This window comes from Brachyistius frenatus, unplaced genomic scaffold (assembly GCF_029030835.1).
Source record: "Brachyistius frenatus isolate BFR_SWC_R1_liver_20210118 unplaced genomic scaffold, ASM2903083v1 Contig_84, whole genome shotgun sequence".
Classification (NCBI taxonomy): domain Eukaryota; kingdom Metazoa; phylum Chordata; class Actinopteri; family Embiotocidae; genus Brachyistius; species Brachyistius frenatus.
The window spans coordinates 1,643,663-1,671,195 of NW_027210683.1; the positions used below are offsets into that span (position 1 = coordinate 1,643,663).

The 27,533-nt window shown below is 42.3% G+C and overlaps 1 protein-coding gene across 4 annotated transcripts in view; it reads left to right on the top strand.

The window, feature by feature from the left end:
• Window positions 1-27,533, top strand: part of cadm1a (cell adhesion molecule 1a) — a 332,738-nt gene that overhangs the window by 283,030 nt on the left and 22,175 nt on the right. The window contains exons 8-10 of one of the 4 annotated variants that reach the window (XM_069709756.1): window positions 3,566-3,738; window positions 14,449-14,538; window positions 26,889-26,921. In XM_069709756.1, coding sequence (XP_069565857.1) covers window positions 3,566-3,738; window positions 14,449-14,538; window positions 26,889-26,921 — 296 coding nt within the window. The remainder of the gene's footprint in view (window positions 1-3,565; window positions 3,739-14,448; window positions 14,539-26,888; window positions 26,922-27,533) is intronic. The other 3 variants (XM_069709757.1, XM_069709758.1, XM_069709759.1) reach the window with 3 other exon arrangements.

The following is a 27,533-nucleotide window of genomic DNA, read 5'->3' on the forward strand; positions in this document are numbered from 1 at the left end:
ACTGTTGTCAGCTATTGTCAGAGCGAATTGACCACAGTAGACGTCCTCTGCGGAGGAGAGGTGAGAGTTGAAAAGTGTTTGAAATTGAACTCAAAGGTTTTTCGGGGAGAAGCATGCTGTAAAGGGGATTGGTGGCATTAAAGATTAATGTTTGGTGGTTATTATTGCAGTTGGAAGTAAAATGTGTTTCATTTGCTAAAGGTCTGAGTGTGTTTCTGCCGTTTAATTTTGTCTAAGCAGGTGGAAATGTAAGTAAACATAATTCATGGTATTTTCCCCTCTAATGTAGTTGAATTACTGTGGTTTTCTTGTTTTTTTTGGACATTTACTGATTTCCTAAATCGTTTTGTGCCCAAGCCATAAAGTCAACTTTGCAGCCAACTCTTCCCCTGTTTCATTATGAATGGAGTCACAGGTCTCACATTAACAGGTCAATTCTGTTATTGAAGTCTGCTGGGGAATTAGGGTTTCAGTTTTGATCAATGCAAGCTTCAAACTCAGTGCTTGAAATGGAATAAATGAGTGCTAGTACTCCCATTATTCACATGTTGGCATGTGTTTGGCATTAGCAAATCACAAAGTATACTGCTGATGTTTGCAACATAAATTCACTTCAGCAGAGGGGCAACCATTTCAATAATTAAAGTACTAAGACTATTTAAAAAATCAAGTATATGGCCGAACAGTGTGTGAAACACTGGTGGGCTTATAATTTGAAAGGGATACAGGAAGTTCTGGCATTCGGCCAACCAATAGTGGCTTCAGACGATTTCACAGAACTGTGGAGTTTTTTTGAGAAACAGTAACTAATAAGAGGTCCACATACTTTCAGTTGGTTACACTGAATTGTAGCCACAGGTGTTTTTTGTGATGCTAACGTTACATCAGCAGGCTCTTTAAATTTAGCACTGGCGCTAGCGTTAGCTTGGTGCTCTCACTGGTTGGGTAGGATTTGACCTTCAAAGCTCTGGTGTGTCACCTACTGACTGGATTCATGTTCCCCGTTGAAAACCAGGCCAACATTAATGTAAACTTACTAAGAATTGCCGCACGGCAGCTCGCGAGATCAAGGTTGTGTGCTAGACCAGAGGGAAGCACGCTGCTGTGATTGGTTGTTTCACTTTCAATCAACGTCCTCCAACAATGTAACAACCAATCACAGGAAAACCTCCATCCCGCTGATCCAATCTAGCACCTGCCAAGAGAGTACCGGCAGCTGGCGAGAAGTCTCTGGACGCAAGAAAAACCTCGCACGTCAAAGAGTAAAATGCAAATGAACTGGTACAACGTACTGGTGAGTACCGGCCCATTCGGAGGACAACCAAAAATCAAATTAATCCAAAATCGATCTTTTCATGACCATAAATCAAAGCTGGAACCAATCCCAAACTTTATTCTGAGGGTCTAAAACTCTGTATGAATCTCTGAAGGGTAGATGTTCAAGAACACACACACACACACACACACACACACACACACACACACACACACACAACACTGTGTACTTGTGAATGCCACTCCTCACCATTCCCCCCTGCAGTTTTCATACTTGGCATAGAGACAAGCTCACTACCCGTATTCATTTTATAAAGATGAAAACACAATCAATACAGTGAGCCGGGAATTGGAAGTCATTTTCATTAGGGCTGCTGAGAGTTGTGCAGTCATTACCAGCAGATAGCACAGGGGGCCCCGGCTGCAGGCAGCCATTTGTATTCTAGACGCCTGCCCTTCCTCTCTCCTTGCAACCCCATCTTACCTCTTTCGTCTATCTCTGTCTATCTTCCTTTTCTGGATTCACTTTCCCTCTTCTCACAACATCCAATCCACCTATAGAGAGACTTTTTTTTCCCCAGGTTATGTCCCTCGCTCCATCTTAGGAAAAGGCTTATATATTTATTATTTATTTACATTTCACTTCATCTGGGGAACACTTGCAATAGACACGGCGCCGTCTCTTTCAAGCCGTTCACCACAGCCATTAAACGCACTTGTGTTTTTTTTTTTTTTTCCTTTGTTTGTTTTGGTTTTGAGTCTCAACTGAGATTTCATATTTCTTTTTTCCCGGATTTTTCACCTCCCCCTTTTTCTCCCCTTCCCCCCCCCCCCTCTCTCTCTTCCATTTGCTTGCTCCCACCACACCAAATGTTTTCAAATGGAGGGAAACAAGTTAAAACACCACAACAAAATGCAACAAGAGAGACCATCAGCACACGCTCAGGGGAAATAACAGTAGCTGGCAGCGGCCATTGGAAGTTGCCGCAGCAAAATAGAGGTGTTTTGTCTTTTTTCTTTTCTCTTCACCCTCTGTGACTCCGGGCACTTTGAGCTCATTGTCATAAAAATGGAATCTGTCACCCTGCTATAAACCTCAGTCAAGGTAGAAGAGAGAACAAAGGCAGACGCTTGGTAGGCACCCACCTACACAGCAACTCTCACAAGCACACAAGCGTGGCAAAGCCTGTAATTTGAAGACAAAGCTGCTGCACAGTTATTGTTGCTTTTAACTCCACACAAAGGGATGAATATAATTTCCATATGTCTTGATTTGTTATGTTGTGGCTGTTAAGATTCTGGTAATATGTTAACAAATGTGGGTAAAAATGTTGTTGTCATGTGATAGAGCACCAAATATATGTAAACTGGAGGCCCCTATTTTAAGAATAATGGTTTGTCATTAAAAGTTTTTTTTTTTTTTTTTTTTAAAGAAGCTCAGACATCCGAAGATTTGAGTTGTATGCTAAAAAAGCATCGCATTAGCCTAAAAAGATAAACTCAAACTTCAATAAACAAGCAAACATGACACTGACAAAGATAATGAGGCTTTGGTCCTTTCTTACGTGGAAAAAGGTTTCTTTTTTTTTTCATCCCTGAGCCTGAAATCCCAGATCTCCAAGTGTTACGACTCAGGCTCTGGGCATCACAAACAAGCTGTCATTTGTAAAAAAAAAAAAAAAAAAAGAAAGAAAGAAAAAAAATGGATTCACATTAGGAAAAAAAGAAAAAGAAATGAAGACTGGTGTGCTGGAAGTTTGCTGTTATACTGACTGCACTGAGAGATTGTGGTGGGATTGGAGAGATATTTAAAGATAATGGATTGATGGACGTTTTTGGACGCCCTTTGAAATCTCATGAAGCACGGAGGCTGTGATTTCTACTTATTACAATATGATTGTCTTGAAATTTAGAGAACAATTTAACGCTTCCCAAAGATTGTCTGTCTTTTTTGTTCATTGCATGACCTTTGCTCGAGTGCCACTCTGAAAACACATCACTATTAGATTGCCTGGAAATGTATCTTATTGATTAATGGAGCAGTTAAAAAAAAAAAGCAGGAATACTTGATGAGAGCGTGGTTACCAAGATTCAGGCTCGCAAGACTAGAAAAGAGAGCGACATGTGGAGTACTAAAGAGAAACAGGTGATGCCTACAAATATACGACAAAGCTTAAATTAACGGTTTGGTTTATGTGACGCCGACTGCTCGTACAGAATCATCTTGTCACATCCTCTCCTCGTTCTGATCCCTGAGATCTCACTGGTGCTCTTGTGCTCTTGATTTCAGGCCACAGCGAGTGAACTGGTTGAAGGTGGATGACGATGTTCCCTCCCACGCCGTCATCACCGGCGGCGACCTGTACATCGAAAACCTCAACAAGTCGTACAACGGGACCTACCGTTGCGTGGCGGCCAACTCGGTGGGGGAGTCCTTCGACGACTACATCCTCTACGTCTATGGTACGCTCGTCTGCCACTCACACACGGTCGCTTTCCAAATGAACCTCCATACCTGTTTTCTACCAGAGTAACATATGGAGTCGCTTCGAGATATTTCAACATTCAAACATCTCCGACCCGTCGACCTTTGTGGCTTTTTGACTTTTGAGACTGAACACAAACAGCAAAATAAGAGTGATTTATAAGAGCGGTGAGCTGTTAGCACGGCTGCTCACCTGCAGCATACTGAACACCTTTATGCAGACGGACTGTAAAATGAGGGCCCTGTTTTTATATTTTTAGTCCCTCTCTGTTTCCAGATGCAACGTTCATACCGAAAGCTTGTGGTTCCACTCGGTCCACTTTGTTCACTGGACTGCACCGTGATCCAGATCGTCGTGGTCCCGAGGCTGCGTTCAGACCGGCATTAGCACAGTGGGGAAAAAAAGATGCAGGCGAATTGTTTTGGTCTTTGATAAACCTTCAAAGTCCTTATTACTGTTAACCAAACTGGATTATATTCAATCGCAGCAGCACAAAAACAGCTCCTTGGGACACGAACATCAAGTCATGTGTGCTTCGATTAGTATTTTTAATAACCTGTAGAGAAGTTTATATTCTGTATTTACACACAGCACACTAAATAGCAAAATGAAATTCAAAAATACGAAAATGATTTATAAAATATCTCGCACTTTTTTGGCACATCAAAACATCAAAACTGTCTTCAATCGGGCAGTTTGGATGTTATGACCTCATCATTTTTTTAATTCTTGTTATGGCTGTGAGCTTAATAATCTAAAACTTGTGGCTCTCAGCGGTCGAAGCCTCGCCAGGTTTAAAATTACTGCTGTTTTCAGAAGGCGAAAATAGTTGGGAGTCTGGGAGCAAAAAAAAATTAAAAATTACTTTCCTGAAAATCTATACAGTATGCAGTTCGTTGTAAAAGTAAACCTGACTACATCAGCTCCGTTGGGTCACTGGATTTCATTTTTTAATGTGTCGGTCCAGCGGCCACACGGTAAGTTTATTACATCCTGATGCCAGTCAGTTTGATTTATATACCCCCAAATTACAAATATGCATCAAATGGTTTCATAAACTGTTCAAGATATGACCCCCACGATTCAGGCAAGCGATGCAATGTAGAAAGCGTATAATGCATTTTTTTATTTTAGCTGAATCCCAGCTGGGGATAAATAGTGTGTGTGTGTGTGTGTGTTTCCGTGTGTGTGTGTGTGTGTGTGTGTGTGTGTGTGTGTGTGTGTGTGTGTGTGTGTGTGTGTGTGTGTGTGTGTGTGTGTGTGTGTGTGTGTGTGTGTGTGTGTGTGTTGTGTTGACCAATGGGAACTTTGCTCCACAAACATGTGGTAATCCTCTAACCGGTTTCCACCGTGTTGATCTAACATCCTCCCCTCTTTCTCCACCTTCTCTCATCCTTATAAGCTTTATCTCAACATGCTTTTATACTGTTGATACCAATAACATTTTCTCCCCTGAGCAGGGCATTACGCTGTAATGTGCTCATTTTCCTCGACCAAAATTACTTCGCTATCACTTTTGGTAGACCCTGAGCCCGCAGAGAAATGATTTGGCTGCTATTGTCAGAGGGAATTAGCAGTCTGAAAAGGCAGGCCTCTTTTGTGTGTGTGTGTGTGTGTGTGTGTGTGTGTGTGTGTGTGTGTGTGTGTGTGTGTGTGTGTGTGTGTGTGTGTGTGTGTGTGTGTGTGTGTGTGTGGTGAGCTCAGTGCTTGATGGACACCAGCTGAATGGATGTTATTTACAGCAGAGCTAGTTGCTGTGCTAATGATGAGAGCAATAAAACAACAGAGGTACTGTCGCAGATCAGGAAACAGCCACCTGCTCCATTCCAGCTGTTGGTCCATGCCAGTAGTGCCGTCAGTCTCTTCTTTGGATGGAAGACGTTTTCTAGTGTTTTCCAATTGGTAAAACAGTCAAATCTAATCTAATCTGATGTAATATAAACTGTAAGAAAGGGACATTTCATCTACAGATGCACGTCAGCAGAAATGGCTGCACGAGGTTATGTCTTTTTTTTATCGATAAATATCGGTTATTTGATGCCTAATCTCCTTCTGATCTTTTGTTAATTGTAAACCGTTGCTCTCTCTGCATGGGCAGTTTTGAAAAAGTTTCCACAGAGACATTTTGCTGGTTCACTGAGCCACTAAAGTGCTTCGGTTGGTTGACAACTGCAATTGAACTTCAGTAATTTGTTCACGCTGGGGGTTTGAAGGAGAGGCTGTCTGCATCCTGTCCAAACCTTCCTGCTGCTACCGGCCCACACTGACAACCACTCTCCAAAGATATCATACCAAACCAGCTGCAGGCGAGCGTCCTACAGGAGCTCAGGAAAATGGGATGCAATGCATGTTTCCTCTAAAACTAATTCTAATGTAACCCCATTTTAATCCGCAGTAGATGCAGAACAAACATACTCTGTTCTCGCTCCGGTATCAGATACATCACATCACTAACATCAAACATAAATGGATCATTAATTTACCCAAAGTCTGTCAATATATTAAACCACATTTTCTGAAATTCGTATTGCCAATTTTTTCTTCAGAAATGTGTCTTTTTATACATGTTATAGTGTGGGCACAGGAAGCCATGCATTAGTTGAATAGATGCAATACAAAATACAAAAGACAACGTTCTCCTGTGTTGGAGGACGTTGCGGAGCGTCATCTTTTAGTGTTCTCCACTAAACAATGGAACAATGAATCCTCTCAGCCCACAGTTAGCGAGTTTGGCTGCGCTGCGAACAGATCATGGATTTATTATGAGAGTGGGATACCGGCGCTCCAAAATGGCTCCAAAAAAAGTTGCTCATGCGGCAACAAGAGCCAAATATAAAACGATCCCTCTCGCTGATTTTCATCGTTCTGCTTCTGTGCGCTGATGTACACAGAAAGCATTTCTAGTCTATTTACAGTAATATTACATCTTCATGATTTAAAGTTTCATGACAAAGAGGCAAAAAATGAATTCTTTTAGTTGGACTTGCCCTGTCAGCAGTTTCAAACTTCTGTTATGAAAAACAAGCTTTTGGACAGCAATGATGGATTTCTGTTTTAGCTGCAGTTTTGTGGTTGGACACTGGCAGCAAGGTTCTGTCTGTGGGCGGATACTGGATAAAGCCATGAAAAACACACCAGTTGTTTTTCCCGGGACTGAATATACAAGAAGTGTAATCCTATGAAATATAATTTATACGTTATGGGAGTTTAGGATTAAGAGTTGAGCGAGATATGATTTATTTTTGCATGCGGATGTGTTTGTAATCAATTACAGCACACGTGAAAACATCAATAAGCGCAACTATTTCACTTTAAGCCATGTTGTTGCTCACAGTCGTACGATCCACAGAGTTGGAGTAGAGGTAGACATTTTTGTGGTATTTGTTGCAGGCATTTTCTCTCCCCAGTCGTAAACAACAAAACCCCGTGGTGATGGCTGCAAGTTGCCCCTCTCTCATCCACCCACACCTCCCCCTGGTGAGAGAAAACACAAAGATAAACACGGTAATGCAACACGTGGGCAACTAAAAGCCTCGCGCGCACACACACACACACACACACACACACACACACACACACACACACACACACACACACACACACACACACACACACACAAAAAAGAAAACACAGCCGCCATTAAAACCACAGAAGGCCTCCATCCTTTTAGAGCCGGTCTTTTGATGACTTTGATGTGTCCGTGGGCCCCACACTACTAATGTCTGCTGTAATTCAGCGGCAAATCGTGCCGAACATTCGCCTTGCTAATGGGAAGACGGGATGTTGTGGCTGAGCTGTCTGAAGCCGACTTTCACATTATGTTCCAGACCTCCCCGCACGTACAAACACACCACCTGCTGCTGCTGCTGCACGGACGCCGCCGTGAAAGTACCTCTGCAGTTGAAGCGTTTACGTAGGCAGGAGCTGTGAGGAGGGCAGCTGTGCACACGGAAACCTCCCGCTGGAACGTATTAGACCGGGCAGGCGAGCCGGGCTGAGGATGCTTTCCCTGTTAATGTGTTGAGTTTGGTTAAATTGCGCTCCGGTGCATTTAGTTCGGTTTACTTCGGGCTGTAGCTCGTGAGTTAAACTCTGAACCGCCTGAGAGGCAGCATTACGTTTAGTTTCCAATCAGACTCGAGCGCAGAAGTTTCCAACCTTTTTTCACTCTGACAAAATGAAACGCAGCACTGTAACAATTATTGACATAGCTGAGCTCCACCAAACCGGCTGAACAAGCTCATGAATTGATACTCGACACGCACATAATGCCCTGGATAATGGACCAAACCCATGATTTCATGATAACGTATATAATTCAATCTTTTTCTCTCCCATTTCTATTTGCTTGTTACAATTAATAGTATATGATGTCATTTTGAAGTCTTGCCTAATAATGCTATTAATCATTAATTAATTTGTAAGATCCTTGTGATGCAAAAAAAAGCATAAATGAACATAAGAAACAGAAAAGTTTCAAGTTCCAGAATTAAATTTCCTCACTTGTGTTAATAGTAAAACTCTCTTTTGTAATAAGTCAATATGGGCAAAAATAAATAAATAATAAATCAGTTATTTCTCCAAGCCAAATAAACTGATTTTCACGTGTAAAAGCACATTTACATTGAATGAAAGTGTTTCACACCCCGGGAAAAATATTAAATAAATAATAATACAATACAAGTTCAACCACCATACCTGCAGGCTATATTGCAAAGCTGCATAGATAAAATGCAGCATGTACAGTATGTAGAGGTAGACTGCCATAATAATGAATCCTGAACCCGGCCATCAGTCACCAGGACAAAAATGACCAAAAAACTAGGAAAGTGTTTTCATATTTTAGAGACCCGAAGCTGTCATGAGGATAAAAAAAACAGCGTTAAGATTTATTTTATTTTTTATTTTTTTAATTACCAGCCGCTGTATCAACACGGGGGCTTAAACTGAACATTAGAGGTCTGTAATTTAGAGTCTCCACGGTAACGCCCGCCACCAACACTCCCCCTGCTTGACAGCCAAAACAAATGAAGCCGCAGCCAGCGTCTCCTCTAATGCATTTGATTCCTGAGTATTGTGACCCTAAGTGATGGAGAGCACGGCGACACCGGCTGACACTAACAACGTTAGCAGCGAACGGAGTGCAGTCTGCTCCCGACTCGCCGCCTCTCTCACTTCACAGGCGAAGAAAACACAACCATCATGGTTTTCCTTTCACAGTTGAGTGAGATCGAACGCCGAGGGGTTTTAAGTTGTTTACAGGCAGCTGCTTACCCAATAACTGAGTTCTCTTCCTCCCCGCTCCTTCACCAGCTCCGGGTTTTTATTGCATACGAGCAGCGTGTTCAGTGACCATGTTGCTCTTCCTCCTTACTTTACGCTTTTTTCGCCATTAAAGCGGACGTGATTTAATTTAAAAAAAAATTCTCACAAATCACCGTTATCTCTTCGAGTCGCGTCTCCCAGAGTGTCCAGAAACATCCCCATTCAGGCTGCACGCGCTCTTAGTTTGCTCAAATTGCACTTGAGCGGAAGTGAAATTGCGGTTGTAAAATGTTCTGAGGCGGAAAAGTCATTCATCAAATCCAAAACAAATTTGCAGGGAGTTTATGTTTTGAATGATGTTGGTGTGTTATTAAGCCATTAGCACATCACACGGATTATTAAGCAGTATTTTAGATATTCCTCTGACGTGTGTCCTGTCATGTGTATCTTTGCATCACTTATGAGATAGCAGAGAAAGTTACACCGTCATTTCGGGTGAGAGAATCGTCACCTTTTATCTTTAGATGTTATTTTTAATTCGGACCTCAAATGGCGATAAAAGTTCTGAGATGTCCAGTAAGTGAGTGTAAGACGACTTACTTTGAAGGAAACCAGAAGAGCAAAAAACTGATTTGAACCTGAACAAGAAACCTGTTAAGAACGCTGAAATTCTTTGGATTTTGTGATCTTTTTTGCTACTTAGCTATTTTAGAAAAGTCTCTGTGGAAAGTAACACTTGAAAGATGCACAATAAGCCAATATTTTTGGTCACTTTACTGGTTCGGGCCGGGGACGGCTCCTGAAGAGGGCGCGGAGGAACTTTCAGAAAGAAAAGAAATCATATGACAAGACAGCAAATCAGTCAGGCAGCGTATCAGATCAGAAAGGAGAAGCAAAAGAAACAAAAGCAGGAAAGACGCATCCTCAATAGATCACAGCATCTCACGAGGCAGCGTCTAGCTGAGGTTCAGCACTTGCATTAGCGGCGCTTGCATCCGTTTCCGGGCAGAACATCCGGAACGGTGACGGATCTTCAGTCACAGCATCAAAATCACAGCATCATGAAAGTCTTTTCTTATCCTGTGAGGATGGATGGATTGTTTCTGACAGCTAACGTACACAACGACTAAATTATCTTCAGAGGCACCGCCAGACAACTAATAACAAGGAGCGACTTTAGTGAATGACACCGTAGTGACAAGTGGGAAAAAGTTGACTTCTTAAGTTAAATAGGAGTCTATGGAGCCACAGACAACCTCTAGTGGCTGTCGGCGGTACTGCATCAGAGGCCCCATTTCTCAGACCCGGAAGCTTCATCCACTTTTATATTCAGTCTCTGTTTATATCACGTCAATACCTGCACGTCTACCCCTCCGATCTTTGAAGTAGGAGAAGAAGTGTGTTCTCTTACTGCCGACAGGCTGCATGTGAAATATAAATGTGACTTAATTATGAGGAGGAATGTTTTTTCAATACTTAAAACTTAAACTACGTCTGCAGGCTACAGCGCAACAAATTAGAGAATAATAAAGACAAACTGGCCCAAAAAGAAAAGAAGAAATCATTTAACAACATAGCCTGCTTACCCGCGCTGGAAGGAATAAGGAGGAAATCAGGAAGTCAACAAAGAGTTTGGGATTTTCGCCTCTGGTCCAGAGACATTACAGTAAAGCATATCGGGCTCCGTGGAAGAGGAACTGCTCATTTTGACGTAAAGAAAACAAGGATTCCTAGTTTCAGGTGATATTATATTTCATTTCCGCCCCTAGATGGCCCTGAATTGTCCGCACTGCTCCTTTAACCACCAGTTTTCATCTGATTCAAATTAACTGGTCACCATGTAGAACATCTTCAAATAAATTGCTGTTGTTTTACGGGTTTAAAAGGTTATTTCTGATAAGCTGTGAGCTTTTTAAAATCATCAGTCACTCCGTGCTGTAGCGATGTACATATATACATATGTATTTTCACACCGTTTGGTGTGATTTCTGGACACTGTGTAAAGAAATCGTGCGGTTCTCTCTCATCTGGCGCTCACGTGGAGTCCCTTTAACTCGCCGGCTTTAGCGGGAATGATTCCTGTCAGCGTTGCGTCTCTGCGCTTCCCCCGTCGTCCTGCTCCGTTCGCTCGGACCAGAAAACACTGATTCATGAGCCTCATCAGTAAACAAGGCCCGGTGACTCAGCGGGAGGAAAAACACATTCTGCCTGTCACATTTGAAAGTCAATGAGCTCCAGTGTTCTTTGAAACGCTGCTGCAGCAGCTAGCCGCCAATAAAATGGGAGAAAACCGCAGCGCACGTTCAGACGCTCTCGCCGAGTCGGTCTTTGAATCTGTTTTGTAATGCTAAGTTTTTAATGAGTTGTTGACACTGATGATCCCAAACATCTGCTGGACTCTCGCGGTTCATGACGGGATAAAACCAATTAGAGGGCGCCACCCCCGAGCTGGAGTCGGTTGTCTCTCAAGCATGTGTGAAACTCATCAAGCTTCGTCTGCCGGCCGGCTTCCCGACGGATCGCTTCTGCTTTCTGCTCGCCTTTTAGTCGGCGCGTCGGTCTGTTTTTGTTTTGTCAAGCTTGTCTTTTAAAGAGCGGGATTGTCGATAGATTAAAAAACACAGCGTACATCAGCGGAGCATCAATACTGATCTCGATTACCTGAAGGCCAACATTTGCATTTTTAAAACTGCTCCAGGCAGAGTTGTGAAGAGTTCATTCACTTTTCTTCAAGTGCATGAAGAAGATGACTCCTCTCAACCAACGCGTGTGAATGTAAGCGGCCTTCAGGGAAGACGACTTCTAGTGACAGCCGACCTCTGTGACCGGAGGGAAGACATTACCAACGGCAGCGGGACTTCTTCTTTTTTTTATTATCTTTGTAATGCAACTTTGGGACATTTCCAATTTGGGCTGATTTCGTAGTTAAAAATAACTTCGCTCCAATCATGAAGGTTTGCAGGTGAACATTCACTAATAGAACAACAAGTCTGATTTCATCATGGAAAGAAATAATGGTGGCACTCCTTGTAATGCAGCTTTTTAGGGCGACATAAACCCTCCGTTCTGAACCTGCGTACCCTTATAAAGTATGTACTGTTGCATGTAGTGTGTGTACAACCGGGACATACTACTCCATCATAAAAATGATGTCTGAACTTTGACCTTCTTGGTCGCGAACTGTAGCGCGACATTTGAACCAAAAAGAAAAATGCTTCTTCTTCTTCTTCTTCTTCTTCTTCTTCTTCTTCTTCTTCTTCTTCTTCCTGTTGTGGGCGGAGCTTCAGCACCACCGACTCTCTCTGCGGCTCAGTCGATGCGACGTATCTCCCGCTGCAGAGGATTGTGGTTCAGAAACATCCAGAGTAGCACGCTGACCTGCAGACTGCAGAATAAAACCAGATGTAGTAGAACATCCTGGTTCTTTTGGCGTACTACATGTAACACACTATTCACTCGCTCTCTAACTGTGACTCATTGAATCAAGACTTTTCTGAAACGTTACATGAAGCACATGAAACTGAAGACGTAGATGATATTTATAGAAAACCGTCTCTTCTTCCGTTTGCTTCCTTGAATGTTGTCATCTGCAGTGTGTCGGGTGTTAATCAGTGGTTTTACTATCGTCAACAAATTAGTATGTAGAGAACTAAATTAGCAACGTATTCGTCCATCTGTCAGCACAGACCGTTCTTAAAGGGGAATGAGTTGTGTGTTTGTTTGAGACATTTCTCGCAGTTTGATGATTTATGAAGAACTGAATCCCCCCAAAAATTGGAGTCTTTTATTGTAATGAAGGAACATGTGGCTCAATAATGAATTTAAAGTTTTCCTTGGCGCAGAGGACTGTAGGCTTTGGCGACACAGGAAACGCTTGTTAGGCGGATTAAGTCATTATTGTTTCTGTCTTTCAGAAGGCTTTTATTGATAATTACATCAAAATTTATCGTATTTTGTATTTATTTATTTTTAATGTGCCAGAGCAGCCTGTAAAGTCCCACCCGCTGTTTTTTTTACATTCAGCAGAATTCCTTTTTTTTTTAAATTTATTTAATATGACAATAAACAAATTGAATTCCATGTGACACGCTGTGAAGTATTTATTTTTTGTGAATCATTAAACATTTGCCGAGTCCCATAGAAAACGCTGTCTGTCATGCGAAAACACTTGAAACTGTAGAATTCGTCGGCGAGCTCTGATCATTTTTGTTATGAAAATATAACATTTTGCATTTCTGGATGAAACTGAAATGAAAACGCTTGAGCACGTTTGAAGGTGTGCGTCCTCCTGCAGGTCTAAAACCGACACTTCCTCCGTCTCCTTGACTCCCGTCTCTCCTCCCGTCTCCTCGTCCTTTCACCTTCTCATCACACTCTGATTTCATTTAAGTGTACGTCTACCCTCTCTCCTTATCAACAGCCACAAATTACCTTTTTTTTTTTTTTCCCATCACCTTTTAATAACCCCAACAGGTTTTTCAGTTCATTTCCAGGCAATCGGAGCTGCATGGGAGGTCTCTGAGCGAGCAGCGCTGCCAGCGGCTGCGTCTCAGTGCAGCTCGGCCACTCCAACCAGGAGAATGTCACTTTGATAGCTCCCCCTGGTCATTGTCAGCGCGGGGAGTCCAACCCAGCTAATGAAGTAAAAAGGGGAAAGCTGTGGGAGGAAAAATGGTCAAAATCTGTGTGCTCGACAACCCCGTTTGATCCCGCTCATTTATTTTTATGTGCGTGTGTTTGTGTATTAATCCCCTCCTTCTGTTTTTGTGCGCTCTCATTTATTATATCATTACTTTTGAATTTATACATCAAACTTTGAGCTTTTATTTTGGATTCTTTATTTTTCTCAGCTAGACAACTGTGTACTCGTCTCCTCTGAGAAATTAAGAATGCAACGGCACATTTTGTTTGTCAAGACAGCTCGCTGCATAACAATGACAGCGTACGTACAACAAGCAGCACTTGTTACTCATTAGACATTTAATCGCTGCTAACAACCATGTACTCGCACGCGATGTCATTATTTCATGTCACGGTGTTAATGCCTGAGAAGAGACAGAAAAAGAGAAGAGCTCCTACAACGAGATCTTTGATCATCTCAGCCGGCGACGACATGATGTGCTGCAGCAGTGTTTAATGCACCGCCATGCAGCTAATTCATCACGCAGTCTGCAGCGGGGACACACACACACACACACACACACACACACACACACACACACACACACACACACACACACACACACACACACACACACACACACACACACTCGCGCGGTGAGCTGTCGGTCGTACATCGGCGGTCGCTTCGTGCTGGTTTTTACTTTATCTTCATGCCTTTTTTTTTATACTCATTTGTTTCCCCCCCCACCTCCCCCAACTCCCCCTTTTGTGTTTGTTGTGTGTCTGTCCTCTCATTCAGATGCTCCCACCACCACCCCTATACCCACCACAGCCACCACCACCACCACCATCATCACCACCACCATCTCCTACCCCGAAGCCAATCAAGGTATGGTATCTCCCTCACGCAACCTCTTTATCTGTGCGTGTGCGTGTGTGTGTGTGTGTGTGTGTGTGTGTGTGTGTGTGTGTGTGTGTGTGTGTGTGTGTGTGTGTGTGTGTGTGTGTGTGTGTGTGTGTGCGCTCCCTGACTCCCAGTGCACTGAATCCTTCCACATATTTCCATCTTCATTTTTTATTTTTTTGCCCATGTGTTATAAGGTCACCCAGTTTCTGTCATTTACAGTAAATTCTCAACACTAACAGGTAGAAATGAAAGTCTGAAGCTGCAGCTGGTATCCACAAGTAAAGTAGACATCTTTAATCAGAAATGATATCAATAATACCTGAACTGTGGCCAAAGCAGAAGTTTGGTTAGTTAACCCAAAGATTCTGTTGACTGATGAAGAAAAGAGATGCAGAGGGTTCAGGAAAAACAAGAAATGGATGTTGTGTTGAGATTATTTTGTCACAAATACTGATCCCAAGGTCAAGAAGGAGATTTCATACTCAAGAATAGTTTATTTTTTAAATTAAAGTGCACTCATCTGCTATCCTTCTGAGAGCAAGATGAGAAGATGAATGCGAATCGCATTATTGTTTATGGACTTTATGAGTTTGACTATTGCTCCATTTATATGCAAATCTTTCTGTCTGCAAAAATCAAATATTAAGACCCAAATTTCATAACTATGCTCCCACTGTGACTCCTGTTGTCCTCTGATTTCCTGAAGTGCATCTGATTGTTGGTTTATGTGCCGTTTTTTACGACTTCCTTTCAGCTTTTAACACTTATATTCAGTACATCAATTGCATGCTTGCAGTCTCTGGCATTAACGTCACCCATTATGATCCATGTTTTAAAATAAAATGTGCAAAGAGCTCTCCGAAATAATGGTTAACACGGAGACATGAGAGATAGAAATAGATTTTGGTGGAATTTAGACAACCTCATCTACCCCTAGTCATGAATTATGAGTAATTACAGCGCTCCGAGGCACGAAGGGATGTGCCCCCCTACGCGGTTTTCTACTTTTTAGACGGTGTGTGTGTGTGTGTGTGTGTGTGTGTGTGTGTGTGTGTGTGTGTGTGTGTGTGTGTGTGTGTGTGTGTGTGTGTGTGTGTGTGTGTGTGTGTGTGTGTGTGTGTGTGTGTGCGCGTGGGTGCTAGAATCGAGAGGACAAATAGCGGGCCAGGGTTGTGTCATGTTGTTTGGTTGCCGGTGCAGCCAGGTGGTCGGCGTTCGCTGTTCATCCACCAGGAAGAAAAAAAAAGAAAAACGTTCAGGCTTTCGAAAGAGGGCCAGGTGCACGCAAACAATGTTGCGCAACCATTTTCCCATTAAGCTGCTCCTTCTTCACATACACTCATTACAGTTGGAAAATGCAGTGTGATATCAGATGCAGACAACAAAACACAGCACACACGGTTAGTTATTTATGCTGTAAATGATGTAACAAAGACAGCGGCTTCACCGTTACAAGTGTCGCTGCAGACGCAGGACTTGCTTTTTGATTTTCGTCACATCTCTCTGGTGAAGTCGGTTTCTACGTTGTTTCGTGCACGAGGTGGTTTGTGGGAAGCGCAGCAGCGGTGTGGCTGAACAATAGCTGAACACGAGCACTCGAAAATTAGACCCTTTTGAAATTAGCACATTTTTTTATCTGGCTCTTTCAGCAACAGAACTCGGGGCTATTGTGAGTCTAAATCTCCAAAGGGTGCAGATAGAAAACATCACTTTATGGCTCCAGTCAGAAAATCAGCCCGAGCTCCAAACGCAATCAAAGCCTCTCTGACAGATCGCTCAATTGGAACAAATCTCACGAGGCTGGCAGAAATCACAGGCATTGTGCTTGATTATGCCATCTGATTGGATTAAAAGAGAATACCTATCTGCGCCGGGCTGATTGATAGCTCTTTTGCCTCAGATCAAGGAGTGTGGAGTCGGCACAGGCCCCGCTCTGATTATTGCTATCTGACTGATTCACACCGAGATCTCTGCCGATTCGCGAAATGATCACACTTATTTCCAATGTTCCCGCTGAGAATAATAAACTGACTTTATAGGTAAATGATAACAATAAAGAAATATATTTTATAAAGACTGCTCGTGCAAAATGAGCGAATTAGTGAGTAAATCTTTAAAATGAGATCGCATAACTCTTTAAAGATGCATCTTTTTTTCAGTTCAAATCAAACATGGATTTTATTGCAAAAGACTTAATCTAATGTGACAAGTAGAATTAGGTTGGAAAAACAGCATGTGTTCTCACATGTCAAACTTATGCACAGTTTTTGACTCCATGATGATAATAATAATAATAACTTTATTTATATAGCACCTTTAAAAACAGAGTTTACAAAGTGCTGTACAGAGAAGCAAAGCATAGTCAGACATATCGTCAATACCGGTAAACATTTAAGAAAACAGGAGGCAAAAAAGAACAAACCATTAAGGTAATGAATACAACAAAACCAAACAAATAACCAAAACGGGCAAATGGAATAGAAAACAAACAAATAAATAAAATAAACAAACAAAAACAGGGGAACAAAAGAACTGTATAAAAGGACGACATCACTGAAAAGCAATTCTATAAAAATGGGTTTTAAGAAGTGATTTAAAAGAAGTCAGTGATTCTGCAAGCCTTGTCTCCTCAGGTAGGTCGTTCCAAAGTCGAGGGGCCCTGAAGGTAAAAGCACGGTGACCCTTTGATTTAAGTCTGGACTTTGGAACGGCCAGAAGAGCCCACCGGAGGATCTAAGGCTGCGAGTTGGCTCATATGGGGCTAACATTTCAATAATGTAGCTCGGGGCCAGACCCAGGCGGGCCTTAAAAGTGATCAACAAAATCTTAAAATCAATTCTAAAACCAACCAGGAGCCAGAGAGAGAGGCCAGAACTGGACTAGTGTGATGTCATCTGTTAAAACCAGTAAGAAGCCGAGCTGCTGCATTCTGGATTGGTTGGAGGCGGGAGAGAGATTTTTGGTTTATGCCAGAAAGGAGGGAGTTGCAGTAGTCGAGTCGAGAGAAAATGAGTGCATGAATTACTTTTTCCAGGTCAGAGTGTGACAGTATGGGTTTGATTCTGGAGATGGTTCTTAATTGAAGGAAGCAGGACTGGACCATTTTTTTTATCTGTGTTTCAAAGCTTAACTGAGAGTCAAACATTACTCCCAAGTTTCTGGCAACAGGTTTTAAATAAGCAGACGGAGGGCCAAGTTCACTCTCAATGAGACTGGTGTTATTGTTTGGGGAACTGAACAATATGACTTCTGATTTTGAGTTGTTGAGCTGAAGAAAGTTTTGAGCCATCCAACAGTTAACAGTTCCAACAGAGAGACAATCTAAGACAGCATCCAGGCTGTTTGGGTCAGCAGGTCTCAGCGGAAGGTATATCTGTGTGTCGTCTGCATAGCAATGGAAAGATACACCGTGTCGTTGGAGGATTTGGCCGAGTGGAAGCATGGAGACAGAAAACAAAATTGGACTTAAAATTGAACCTTGTGGTTACCAGAGGTAATGTGTGTCGTGGAAGACGAGTAATTACCTATGGTGACCGAGTAGGTTCTTTCTAAAAGGTAAGAATAAAACCAGCTAAGTGCAGCGTCCTTGATGCCAACCCAGGTTTTGAGGCGATCGTTTAAGATGGTGTGATCTACGGTGTCAAAAGCTGTACTTAGGTCTAAAAGAATTTAAACTGCACTCTCCCCCCTGTCTGCTGCTAAAAGGAGGTCATTAGTTACCTTGAGGAGGGCAGCTTCTGTGTTATGTAGTGCTCTAAAAGATGTTGTTATGATTCATAAAAGCTAAGAGTTGCGTTGAAAGCACTTTTTCTAAAACTTTTGACAAAAATGGAAGTTTAGAAATTGGCCTAAAATTGGAGAAAGCAGAAGGATCAAGCTTGGGTTTCTTTAAAAGAGGCTGGACCATAGCATGTTTAAAAATCGATGGGTAGGTGCCATTTGCTAAGGAGCTATTTATAATCTAATCAATAAAATACTGGGCCCTACAGTGCCAATAACCTCTTTGAGAAATTTAGTGGGAATAAAATCAAGGCTGCATGTGGTTGATTTCATGAGATATGATTTGGGATAAGAAGGACAGCGATACAGGTTCAAAGTTACTAAAAAAGCTTTGAATGTCCCTCCTGGCATGTAAAACACAGGTTGGGGGGGTAATTTGTTGTCTTATTTCCTTTACCTTATTAATAAGCAGCAGTAAAACGCTCTGAGAATTTGCTAGCAGACATGGAGTTAAAAACCCGGCAACGGGCAGGTGAAGTGAGATTTGTGGGCGGTTGGGATAAAACCACATTGAATAAAACTGCTTTGTGATCAGACACACAGATATCCTTCATTTTAAAGTTTTCAGGGCTGAGACCATTATACAGGATGAGGTCAAGGATGTGACCCTTTGAATGTGTGGGTTGTTGTATTGCCTGAGTGAGGTTAAAAGATTCCAAAGTATCCATAAAACCTTTGACAAGAGTCTGAGACGGGCAGCATGCTGATGCTGAGTTCAGGGCTTCGTAAGGGTCGAACCACCTGTTGCAGGACTCCTAGTTGTCTTTGCTGCAGAATGAATTCGGGAGAGATGTTTCTTATAGCGGCAGCCGCTGCTCAACAAAAGTTTATTTTGTGTGTGTGTGTGTGTGTGTGTGTGTGTGTGTGTGTGTGTGTGTGTGTGTGTGTGCGTGTGCGTGTGTGTGTGTGTGTGTGTGTGTAATTTCTGCATTTGGCAAAATATATTTCCAAGTTGTAATTTCCATCATTATTCAGTTTCAGATTCTACAAAACACTGCGAATGTGCAAAAGAGCTCTTCACACATTAATATTCTGCTGCTGCTGGACAAATGAATAAATTGAAAGTAAAAAATGCTTCATCATAGCCCCAAAACAAATAGTTATTATTCAAATGATGGAGAATTACTGAGTTCATGTAGTTTTGGCCATCTTTTCAATTAGTAATAACAGCATTGTAATGGTACTCTGAGCTCGTTAAATCATCTTTATAGAGATTTAGTGGGTCAAGAGGTTTTGTGAGCTGCTGCTTTTAGATTTATGCACAAATACAAGTTTACATCTGGCTGTTTGCAGGTTTACAACCTGTTTGATCAACTCATGTTAATGTTAATAATGTTCAATGAGTGTCAAAACTACATGAATAAGACCCACATTATAATAAACTTAAATTGTCCTTTAAATCTTTTGGATAACTCTAGTTTAAGATAGATAGATATCAAAGATGGAAGTTCATTCTTGATCGTCTACTTTGTGAGCTTTTAATCACGTCACAGTCCATCAAATTCTTTGTCTGTTGATGTTATTGATCATATATGTGCTGCTAGTCATGACTCTTTACGCCCACCTTCATCTTTCATGACATATATAATAATTTCAGAAGTATGTTTCTGAGAAAATCTCAACCTAAAAAGACTTTTACGGTAAAATAAAAAATAAAAATTTTTAAAAAGGAAAATTTCTGTCATTGATAGTCTGCAGTAAGAAATGAAAATATAAAAAAAATCCGCTCACTCTACAGTATGTTGGCGAGTTCTTTGAGTCCCCGGTGAGCAGGACTTGCGCTACGATGTGTGGGCTTCACCTGATAAAGCCAACCGCACGTCTGCAGTGCCAATATTTTCAGGTTGAAACAACCCACTTACAGTTTCTGCCAGATGTCCTCTGCTTTCAACCATCAGGGGCATTCCATTATTACTATGTATATAGATTGAAGGCAGCAGACTCATATGGCCATAATACGCTCCGCCAGTTGATTTCATTTACCCACAGATCAGAGACCTGCTGCCAAATGAATCTATCAGACTTTTTTTTTTTTTTTCGCAATTTCCTATTGAAGGGTTAGAATAGAGAACTTTCAAAAAAAAATCTGTTAGTCCCAACACATGGCTCTTAAACTCTGAAGTGCTTGGCAGGGTTTATAAAGTGACATCAGGAAATGACTACATTTCTGTTTTCTCTACTAAATAAACTCCTTAATGGCTGTATACTGCTAACCAGCTCCTGCTAGAACTAAATATAATTATTTTCCATTTACAGACACCTGTCATACCAAAGCCCCTTTCAGTCAGCATTTGTTCTGCTTTAGCATCCTCAGTCTCTTTCACCATGTGCTTTGCTTTTTCAGATGCTTTTTTTTCATGCCGTTTTCTATGTCCGTGTAGACGTAGAAAGACCGAGTTTCCTTGGAAATGCTGCGCACACTCCTCAGGGGCAGCGGTGTGTGATGTTTCTCGTCTTTCTCAGGGCCAAGGTGGTCCTTTTGAGAAACCCAAGCCAGCTGTGTTTGCAGAGATTCAACATTCACCCTCTCACTTCTTTCTCCCATCAACACACGACGCCCAGTCATTTCCTTCTTCACGACAGAACTGAATGAACGACTGTACTTAATCCAGGAATGAAAAAAATAGATAATAAATGTGAAAATAAAACAATCGGGAGGCAGGCTAGCTTCACTTTTAATTGACGAACGAGCATAAACGGTGCGAGCAACGAATTCGTTTAACCTACACTATAAACAGGACAGCAACAAAGGCACACGGAGGGAAGAGAAACAAATATTCATTCCATTTGTCAGGGTCTTAAATTACGTAAACACCATCTGCCGGAGTGACTTCAGAGTTTTTATGAATTTAGATGTGCCTCCGCCTCCAATTCTCCCAAACAACACATCCTTGCAGCATGCCAGATACTAATGTGTGATATTGTTCCCACTTTAAGTCCTCGTCCGTTTCAGAATCGGAGCCAGTCAACTATAGCTGATTCGATTAAGGTCAACAGCAACACAATAAGCGCAAAGAGAGCGCCGGTGAGATTATAGCGCTCGGCATCATGGTAAAACACCAATCTGGAGCCCAACACATCTTGTTAATGTGAAGGTGTGTTGTCAGGTGGAGGTGGAGGTATTACTGCACCACAAGAGAGATGAAACTAGTAAAGAAGGGCAGGAGGGAATCTGCTCACTGTACAATATCTGAGAAACAAAGACAGATTTTAGATTCTCATATTTAACCCTGAGAACCGGATGGACGCAAATTATCTCCAAATCCCCAGCCCTTCTTCTCGGTTGAATTGCGCAGCGAGTATTTATCAGAGATACATGATATCCTATGAAACTGCAAATTGAGCTTTCCAACAATGTCAGTCCTTCCTCTGTGACGAAGCGTTGCAGAGAAAATCGACTTTCAAGTTGCATCAAATTTAATCATCGTTACACTCTGCATGATGCTCTGCACTCATCTCCACACCTGCTACTCTTTATTGAAGGATTCCCAAAGTCCCGATTCTAGAAATCCCATCTACACAATTATAAAAAGATATCTCTACTGCCAATATCTTACACATGTAAAAACATAAAAATTGCATAAGACATTTTTTCCCTTGATATGCAGGCTAATATAAAAAGTATTATCAAATTAAATAATGAAAGATTTGGATAGCTTAGACTGTCCTGAAACAAACAAGATATAGTATGAATGTTTAGCCCCTATAATGACCAAGATATGAGCTTAAAAATGAAGGTAATGAAAATACCCTGAAAATAGTGCATGGTTCAAAGGGTTAAACTACATCACAGCACATAAAGTATGTTCAAATTTAGTTGTATTATTGTATTATTACTAAAGTACATTCAATATATTTTTGTTTTAACATTTTTTTGCTTGTTTGTACTGATTTTGATGGCATTGTCTTCTGGATTTATTGTATTGTAGAAAATCTGATGGGATTTCTTCCCTGTGATAAGTAAACTATCTTAACAACTTAAGATAGTTTACTTATCACTAAAAAAAAAAAATCAATTTAAAAGCCATGAATAACAATCATCAGAATATGTTACTGGAGTAACTCCGACTTGAAAAAAAGCTTTCTCGCATTTCCTGTTTTTCCACCAACATTCGGCGGTTCTTACAGATAAATCTATTGTTGGAGAGAAAGAGAGATACCACTCCATCAACAGAGCTCGCGCGGGGGGGCGGCAAATTTCTGGGAAATGTAGGAAATCACAAACTAAAGCCCGAGTAGAGGAGGCAGGTCAGTGGATCCAACAAAAAAGTAATCTAACAGCCAGCGGGGACACCCAGCAGCCGGTTTTCACAACCACAGGGTTCCACCTAATGCATTTCTGCCAATATAATTATGATTGGCATGCAGTTATCTCTGCATGTTGAGCCGGATTTCATGTCACAGTGAGTCGCCAAAGGTCTCGTGGGAAGCATGGCACCTAAGTCAGGGAGCTGTGTCCGCATCATGACCGTGAATGTCAGCGAGGGCACCGCCGGCGTCTCAGCTGACCTGAAGTTAGAGACGCTGGAAGAGGAATCGGCTGCTCAGAAATGGACAGGCAATCACTCTGCGGCAGACGTATTGAGTGGTCCCACATGGCTGCCACCCACAGTGTAATGAGGGTTAGCAGGCCACTGCTGACTGAAGCTTGCAGGGACTCACTCGCCCTTCATTTTACTTTTTGATGCCAAATGAACACAAGTGCAGAACTGTTTTTAAGTGATGCCAGACGTGTAACAAAAGAAGGCCATTATCTTCCTCCTGAAGCAGCCCCGTTTAACTTCATGGCGAGATCATGAGACCGGATCATAGACTGTACAGCAGTTGTACATATTGTTCAAACCTTCAGCGAGCTACTCAGAAACGGCAGGTTGTGGACCTCTGGCTTAGATCCAAGCGGCAACCAACAGTGACGACACCCGTATGTTTGTGAACGTTGTGAAGCCTCCAGTTCAGATTCTGTCCGTCACCATCTTGTTAGTTCGGAGCGTTTGGAGCAGGAAGTGACCATATTTGGACGAGCTGAGCAGATGATCTGACTGATCTGATTAGAAACCTGATGATACAACGTCCCGCCCACCGATAGCTGTAACCTGACTGCACTACAGGCCTGTCAATCAAACACCCCCCCCCCCCCAAAAAAAAGGTCTTTTTGAAGCTTATTTCCTAATTAGTCTATGGAGCCGGAGGCTTTTGGTGGTATTTACTCGGGGGGGGGTATTGCTGGAAGCTCCGCCCACTTTTATATACAGTCTGTGGCTGGAACATTAGGCTTCTGTTTGCTGTCTACAACACTCATGTGTCACTGCATGTGTCGACACAAACCGAAGCGCATTTTTAGGCTTCCAGCGTATTTTTCTCCATTTTACGCTCCTAACTGCAGCCATTGTGTTTTGAGCTCTGAGGAGCAGCAGACCTCCGCTTTACACTGCGTCTGAACACCTTCTGTGCAGACAAACACACACTGAGCAGCTGTTTCTGCTCACGCTGCGCTCTCTGTGTAGACACACAGTTTGACGTTGGACACTGAATGACTGTCGTCGGGTAGATTAGGTTGATGGACTGTGGAAACACCTGCGACAACGATGGAAACCATTTCTATCCCTGACAAAGTTTCATATGCTTGTCGTTTTCTTTTTTTTTTTTGCAAATGTCTCAGCCTGTTATTTATAAAGAACATGAAACTGCTGCTCTGAAGGAAACGGGTATCCTTATAAAAAAAAAAACTTTTTAAAAACACTTCTAAAAGAAAGATTTGGTCCAACTGGAGCAAGAAAAACACACATAAAACATGTCATGTTAAAGTAGGACATTACTGTGCCGCCTGCTTCTTTGGCCTCTCTCTCCGCAGAGACACCAGAAAGAGGCTGTAAGCCATCAAGACAGAGGCAGATGTTTGTGTAAAGGAGACCGTGGTGCTCGGCTCCAATGTGCAGGGAACAAAAGGCCAGTGCTGCACCTCAGCTCTGCTGCTGCCGCGAGCTCGGGACACGAGGAGGGATTTCACACGGGGAGACCATATCGAGTCCATCGTAGAATTACTGAAGCCTCCGAGGATCCGGCTCTCTCCGAGGTCCTCGAGCAGTAGAGATGTGTCAGTGCTAAATAAAGCCACAGGCCGGTCCTTAGACAAACACTTCTGCAGACTTTATTCTACTCTATTGGGGGATTTTTTTTTTTTTTAATTTTTTATCTTAAGCTTCCTTCTGTGTTGAAAGTAATATTAACAACTGTGGTAACACACGGCTGTCTCATTCTGTACCACAAGGATAATCAAGGCTCAACAGAGTGACGTTTCTTTCCACAGTAATTAGGAGATATAAAAAGAAATACGTGCCGCATATCAATTTGCCCGCTCTGGCTCTGATAACAAACAGGAAGCGGGTTCACCGGCTATCAATAATGTGTGATATTTACAGTTGCATATTAATTGCGGCGACATTCTTTGTAACACAGCTGATAATCAACTGTTTAGTGCCCGGCTGCAGCCGCCAGCAGCAAAGGGAAGTTTTCTGTGGGTGATGACAGTTAAACAGTCACTGTGCACGTGTTATAATCACGCTGCAATCCCTGTGTTTATCTCTGTTAATACATGTTTATAATTACCAATGGATTGTAATATAACGATCTAAAGACAGACTGGATAATAAAAGTGTTCGTAGCTTCCAGCTCTGAAAAATGAGACCGATGCAGAAGCTGCAATACCACCGAGTGCCACTAGAGGTCGGCTCCATAGACTCCCATTCAACTTCTCGTGAAATTCTGAGTTATCTCGATGTTGTCGAACAAACAAGATGGCGACGCTGCCGGTCGGTTCCGTCTGATGTGCTACGCACATAAAATCTTCATGTAAAAGACACATTTGAGGGAAACGACTTCATGAAAGACTCACTGTGAATGTTCTGGATGAAAGAGGAGTGAAGGTCGTCCCTGCTTGTGTTACACTGGAGTGTGTCGCTCTGCATCGTAGCTCCAGCGGGTCTGGCTGTGATTTATACCATTTTTGGATCCACCTCATAAAAGCCACCCAATCAGTGCAGCCTGTTGTCAGTTGCCTGGTGATGAACCTCAAATGGAGAGTTACAAATGTGGTTGGATTAGGAATCTGCATAATGAACCTATAAACCATTTAAAATCTGTGAATGCACCGGAGACGACGCAAAATCCTCCACAAATAACTCTTTCTACCAATATTTGCGCAGTTTCTGATCAGATCATGTTGCCGTGGCGCGAATAGAAATGTCAGCGGACAATATTGCTCAGTATCAAAATCCACATCCGTAGTTGAAGATAAATTCCTGTCAGCTTTTACCCGTTCTCTTGACCAGCTGTGCGAAGCAGTCGTGCTGGCACGGCAGATGCTGTGCAACGGGGCAGATGTGACGCGTAACTATGGCGACAACAGAAGTTGCAGGCAGAGTGGGTAAAATCTTCAAACCGAGAGCTTGTCAGTTCGTCTCACGGCATCTGAAACCTACAGACGGCAGAAACAAGTGGGAGGGGGAGGAGGGAGGGAGGAGGGAGGAGGGGGGAGGGAGGAGGGAAGAGGGGGGTTGGTGCAGCTGACAATTTGTGTAACATTTATAAAAGAATGTAATCTGACAATCATGTCCGTTGTTTTTTGACATGCAGTGTTTCACATATAAAGGAACATTTAAAAATATAGAAAAGAAATAAAGTGCATACATTTAAACACAAATGGAGTTCGAATATAAAATGGAGCGAAATGCGTTTTAGTTTAGAGATGTTCAGGAGCAGCTGCTTAAATGCTTTCAAAGTAAAGCGATATGTTTTGAGCTTTGTCTTTAGAAAATGCGAGTTCACGTGTCAGAAAAGTCTTTCAAATTAAAGCGAACGTGTCATCACAGCGTGTTGGTGAATATCTCCCCCATCCAGAGTCTTTTCTCCGACAATGACTTTGATTAAACTTCACTTGACTCGCCGCCATACAAAACAGTCCTTTTGTGATTAGTTGCTAAAATGTTGTCCAACAGTTGCAGCGGCACAATTCTTTCCTCTTGATAGTTTTTTTTATTTGTTTTATTTCTTCACACCGAAGCTGCCAGCAGCACGTGATAACAGTCTCTCTTTCGTATCTCCTCCAGCAGTAGCCGCGCTTCCCTTCCCAGCGACACGTCCGGTGTGTGCGGTGGAAAGTGTATTTCTGTGTGTGTGTGTGTGTGTGTGTGTGTGTGTGTGTGTGTGTGTGTGTGTGTGTGTGTGTGTGTGTGTGTGTGTGTGTGTGTGTGTGTGTGTGTGTGTGTGTGTGTGTGTGTGTGTGTGTGTGTGTGTGTGTGTGTGTGCAGGCTTGTGTTTATCTCTGCGCTGCCTTTGGCTCCCTTTGATTTCCCTTAAGTCGTATGTCTTTTGTCATGTTCTGGTCTTCTGAATGCTTGCTTATGGGTGTCATTTGTTTTCTCCTTCCCCTCGCCCCCCTTGCCCCCGCTCCCCCTCCCCCCCGCCTCCTCCCCCATTTCTTCTTTATTTGCATGCTGTTCCTCCTGTTCCACACCTCCCTCCACCACCGCCATGTCCTCTCCCTGTGTGCTCAGACACTGCGCCCAGCACTGAACCTGCAGCTCATGGTTGGTATCTCTACTTTCCTCTCTTTATTTTTTTTAATTTAAGTTAATTTTTTAAACTTGTGTGTTTATCTCTGCAGCATGCCTTCTTATTGTGTCGGCCTGGAAACGCCAGCTGTGTGCCCGGTGTCACTTATTTATTGATCAAACTGATCTGTAAGAGTAAAACCTAATTTTATTTCTGCTGCTTTTATTCTGTCAGAAATCTGTTTATTTCACTGTGATTGCATGGAGCCGGTTATATCTTGAACGCCTCTTTAAAAAAAAAAAAAAAACTCATTCCTCTCACTGCAGAGTGGTTTCACCAACTAACCAATTACAGAGTTCCCCTGAAGGTGCCACGGAGGAATATAACCTACTCTGAGGCCACGGCTGATTGTATCAGCAGCATGAGATGGTTTTTATTTTTGTGTGGAGGCAAAAAATAGACCTCATTTACTTGTTTTCATTTACTCGAATGAAGACGATAGACATCATTTTCTAATTTTGGCCTAATTTGCATCCCTTTTTCATTATTTTGCAGGGCTGCGGTTTCATAATTTGTGTGAACAAATTCATGACAAGCTCTCCGTGATGCATGTGCTCACTTTGCTCCATCAGATCATTTTAAAGTGA